The sequence below is a fragment of the Bubalus bubalis genome, chromosome 20 (assembly GCF_019923935.1).
Source record: "Bubalus bubalis isolate 160015118507 breed Murrah chromosome 20, NDDB_SH_1, whole genome shotgun sequence".
In the NCBI taxonomy this organism is placed as follows: Eukaryota; Metazoa; Chordata; class Mammalia; order Artiodactyla; family Bovidae; genus Bubalus; species Bubalus bubalis.
Window position 1 is genome coordinate 66,207,733 of NC_059176.1, and position 4,156 is coordinate 66,211,888.

General features: G+C 39.6%; 1 protein-coding gene across 1 annotated transcript; it reads right to left on the minus strand.

Moving 5' to 3' along the window:
* Nucleotides 1-289: 289 nt before the first annotated feature.
* Nucleotides 290-2,438, minus strand: LOC102414150 (nuclear pore complex protein Nup88). The gene has a single exon (XM_044932816.1). The coding sequence runs from the start codon at nucleotides 2,345-2,347 to the stop codon at nucleotides 608-610; it is 1,740 nt and encodes a 579-aa protein (XP_044788751.1). The 5' UTR covers nucleotides 2,348-2,438; the 3' UTR covers nucleotides 290-607.
* Nucleotides 2,439-4,156: the final 1,718 nt, after the last annotated feature.

Below are 4,156 nucleotides of genomic sequence, written 5' to 3' on the forward strand. Positions count from 1 at the left end.
AAATAAACAGAATTCTGTGGTCCAGTTAGTCTTCAGACAAAGGAAAAAATTGTCATTCTTTTATGCATAATGAGAAGTGAATTGAAAACAAAAACCAAGAATTCCCTGATGGGCCTGTGGTGAGGACTCCATGCTTTCATGGTGAGGGCCTGGTTTCAATCCCTTGTCGGGGAACTAAGATCCTGAAACAGCAACAAAAGAAAAGAAAAGAAAAATTGAACTAAATATGCAGTAAGAAAATTCATTCTGTATAAAACCTACAGGGTAAAAGTGGTCCTTTTTGCTCTTCTTTTTTTTTTTTTAATACAAGCATTTATTCAATTAATTATAAAACAGTATAAAAAGGGATGTACAATCACACCAAAGTTCATCCAGAATACCTCTTTATAAATTATGAGACTGATAACGCTAACAAGGCACCTGCTTCTTTATAAATTAGTGCTACTTGTTCATTTTATAATGAGATTAAGCCTGCACATGTGTTAACTTCAGATGTGAGTCTGTTCTTGGTGGTTCAGAAGTTTACATGATTTCGGATGTCGTTAATTTGCTTCACCATTTCTCTTATGTGCTCACCCTCCTCCTTCAGGATGGACTGAATGCATTTTCACTGGTAGGCGCTGAGAGTAATGGTGGGCTTTTGAGGACTCAGTACCTTTTCCATCTTTTGTTGTTGATAGTCTTTTTTCATAGTAACCTGTTTGATGGCATTGCCCAAATGTCTAAGTTGATCAGGTATCAGCTGTAATTCTTTCTTCATGTCTCTCTCACTGTCAGAGAGAACTGGGAGCTGAGAGTGAAAACTGTGAAGTACTTTTTTCATCCTGTTCATGATGTCTTCCTGTTTTTCCTTGGCTTCCTCGTATTTGTCGGCTAAGCGCTCAGCCATTTCCCGTAGACTTTTCCTCTCCTCTCGACAATAATTGAGATCTTCTAATTGTTTCTTTTTTTGGTCACATAACAACTTGACCCTCCGCTGAATCTCCTCCTTTGCCAGGTCCTGTTTTAGAATGTGCTGTTCTCTGAACACCTGGGTGGCTCTGCTGATGAGCTGAAGACATTCTTCAGGAGGAGGAGCCATATCTTTTTCAGATGATTTCAAAAATGCTGGATTTGCAACACTACGTTGCAAAATGCTTCTAATATGCTTTTCAAAGGAATCCGGAGTTTCAGCCAGAATACGAAGGGGAGACTCTGCTACTTCAACATCCTCTCGGGTACAAAGCAGGGGAGGAGACGCTGGATGGACTGTGCTCAGTAAAGGCCTGATGAGGCATTCGTAGGTACTGGTGATGCAGATCATCGTTGGCCCCAGGATGTCAGGGACAATCCAGAATCCTCGAATCGGAGCTGGCTGCCTGCACGGCAGTGGCTTTGTACAAAGAATGTGTTCTACAAAGCATTTCTGTTCTGTAGCCAGTTCCTGTAAACTGTCCTTATCTTCTTCATCTGACCCAAGAAACTTGTGAAGTTTATGAATCCAAGTTAGCCCCACACTGTGTACACCAGCTTCATGAGTGCAGTGGTATCTTGAAGGACACTTGGGATCTCTGTGAAGTTTGATTGGACAAGAAAAGTCAGAATCAAAGGGCTCATCCTCTCCAGATGCCAGTTTCAGGGCAAGCTCCAACTCAACACACTCAAACACATACAGAGATGGAATGAGGTCAGCCCTGGAATCCCAGGACTTTTCTGATGTTTGGTCATCTTCTTCTTCCCCCTCCAGCACAACACAGTGATACAGCATTCCTGATTCAGTAGCAATCACCAGGATGTTAGGGTCACATGGTAAGCAGAGCACAGCACAAGCATCGTAGCCATAGTTATCTTCAGCAGCAGGATGCATGGGCAACGGGCCCAACAGCTTGCCCACACTCCCAGGGCTGTGCAACAGACTAATGTATGTAAGGAAAGTCTCCCCATTCTCATATAAGATGTACAGAGGGTAAGCTGCTACTTCTTCTTTGCCTTTTTGTCCAAATATGTGCTTCGGGACTGCTGACAATGGCCCAAAGTCAAATGCAACTGCTGTCTCTCCCAGAGATGCAGTGTAGGCCCTTCCTTTGTTGAGTATTAGACTTTCCTCTTCTGCTTCTGAAAGTTCAATGACCTTGGTCAGTGTCTGGGGCTCACGCAAAGAGTAAATTCTTATGACATTGTCTGACGTTAACAGCACTATGTGGGGCTCTAGCATCTCGCTCGGATACCAAGCAGCATGCTTCAGAGTCAGAGAGGTGGAACTGGTGAAAAATCTCTCAGCAACGGGAGTGGTACTACAATTCACTGTTGATTTTCCACCTTCAAATTCAGAATTCTTTCCCCATCTTTTAGGTAATTCTAATATCATAAGTCCTTTTATTCCTATAAGTGCTACATGATGTTGTGTTGGGCTTAACAAGACTTGATAGATTTCAAACAGGGGTGGATTTATGCAAAGCATTATACTTTTTTGAAAATTTAATTGTTATTGAATTATTATTGAATAATGTCCAAGTTGAAATAGTACACACTTTGAAGTGTCCTGGTATGACCTCAGCTGGCATGATCAGTATGATTCATTTTTCAGCCAAGAGTTTTTACATTTCTAAGACCATCTACCTCCTCAGATCCTTTGTTTTGGAGAGTGAAGGAGGAGAAGCAGCAAAAAAGTCATGCTGGAAGAGGCAGTGGAGGACTGACGGACTTTCTTCACCTTATTTCATTAGAAAATGCTTCTGTGACAAAGCCCTGTCTTGATGTTGCTCAGCTAAGACTCACATTGCCCCATCTACAGCAGAGTTCAGACCTTTGCTTCCTGAGAATAGTTCTGTACCTTATTTTTAATTTAATTACATTTTGGAAGTAGATCATTTTAGTCTTATTTATAGCCTTATTTTTCTGTTGACAATTGTGTTCAAAAGTTTTTCAGACTAGTCCTTGCCCATCAAAATGAAAAATTCTGCAAAGATTTCCAAATGCAAACAATTTTACAATTCCAAGACATTTTTCTCAGTTAAGGAGACAAATACTTAGCTTTCAAAATCGTTTTATCAATAAGCAATATGGGAGTAACAAATCATTATCTCAGTTACCAAGAAGATAATGTATTTGGAAGGTTCTGACAAGTAAGTTTCTAAGAAGGAATTGAACAACTGGCACCTATCATTAATAGTACCATGTCCGTTACTAAAAAACAATGGGCCTTATTCACACACACTCACACACATGCATGCGTAAGTAAGAGGCTTTGTGCACAACATAATTACCTAATTGCAGATCAGACAATCACAACCACAGGATAAAATAGTATGAAATAAGGTGCCAATAATGCAGTAGTAACAGCAAAGCTAAAGGAGATAAACAAAAGAAGGATTGAGGTTGATACAGTGGCCAGCTAGACTGCATGAGAGCATTTTAGATTGCTTTAGTTAACAATACTATAGAAACTATGAAGAATCTAAGAAAGGCATAGCTGTAGCCCTAGTGACTAAAATTTCAGGGCCGTAACGAGAAGGAAGAGGGTTTTTGCCTGAGGCGAACATGCTGTTAATAATCACATGGGGCACACAAGCATTATGTTTGTCCATTGAACTAAATATTTATTTAAAGAAATTGCATTTAATACTTGATTACACCACATTTTTTAAAGACATCATCATCACTGAAAATTCAGGAAAAGGAATATAATAAAATCATGAAGTATTTTATTTAAAAAGTATTGAAGGATTTTGAATAATTTTGAAGCAAATATTGGTAATGGAATCCTTTCCATAGCCTAAAGTAAATGTCATTTAAATATTAAGTATTAAATATTACCCCTCAGAACTTTAGTAAAGGTCAAGATTTTGTTTTTCACTCTCATTTTTCAGTTGAAAAATTACCTCACTCAAGAGCCCTCTATGATGTGTTAATATATTTGAATAAACAGGTTTAAGGAGTTGAAAGCCTCAATGGAATAAGAAAGACTGAAAAGTGACTTGGCAAGCAGACGGGCATATGTTCTACGAGCAGCTTGCAGACAATTTGCCTGGATGGACAAATAGGACTTCGTCCTCCAAATATTGAACATATGAGCTCTGACCATTGATAGCTGAAATGGCAACCCACTCCAGTATTCTTGCCTGGAGAGTCCCATGGACAGAGGAGCCTGGCAGGCTGAAGTCCATGGAGTCTCAAA

What these genes read in the sequence shown, in the direction of transcription:
- LOC102414150 (XM_044932816.1), bottom strand. Translation starts at nt 2,347, where the DNA reads ATGATATTAGAATTACCTAAAAGATGGGGAAAGAATTCTGAATTTGAA.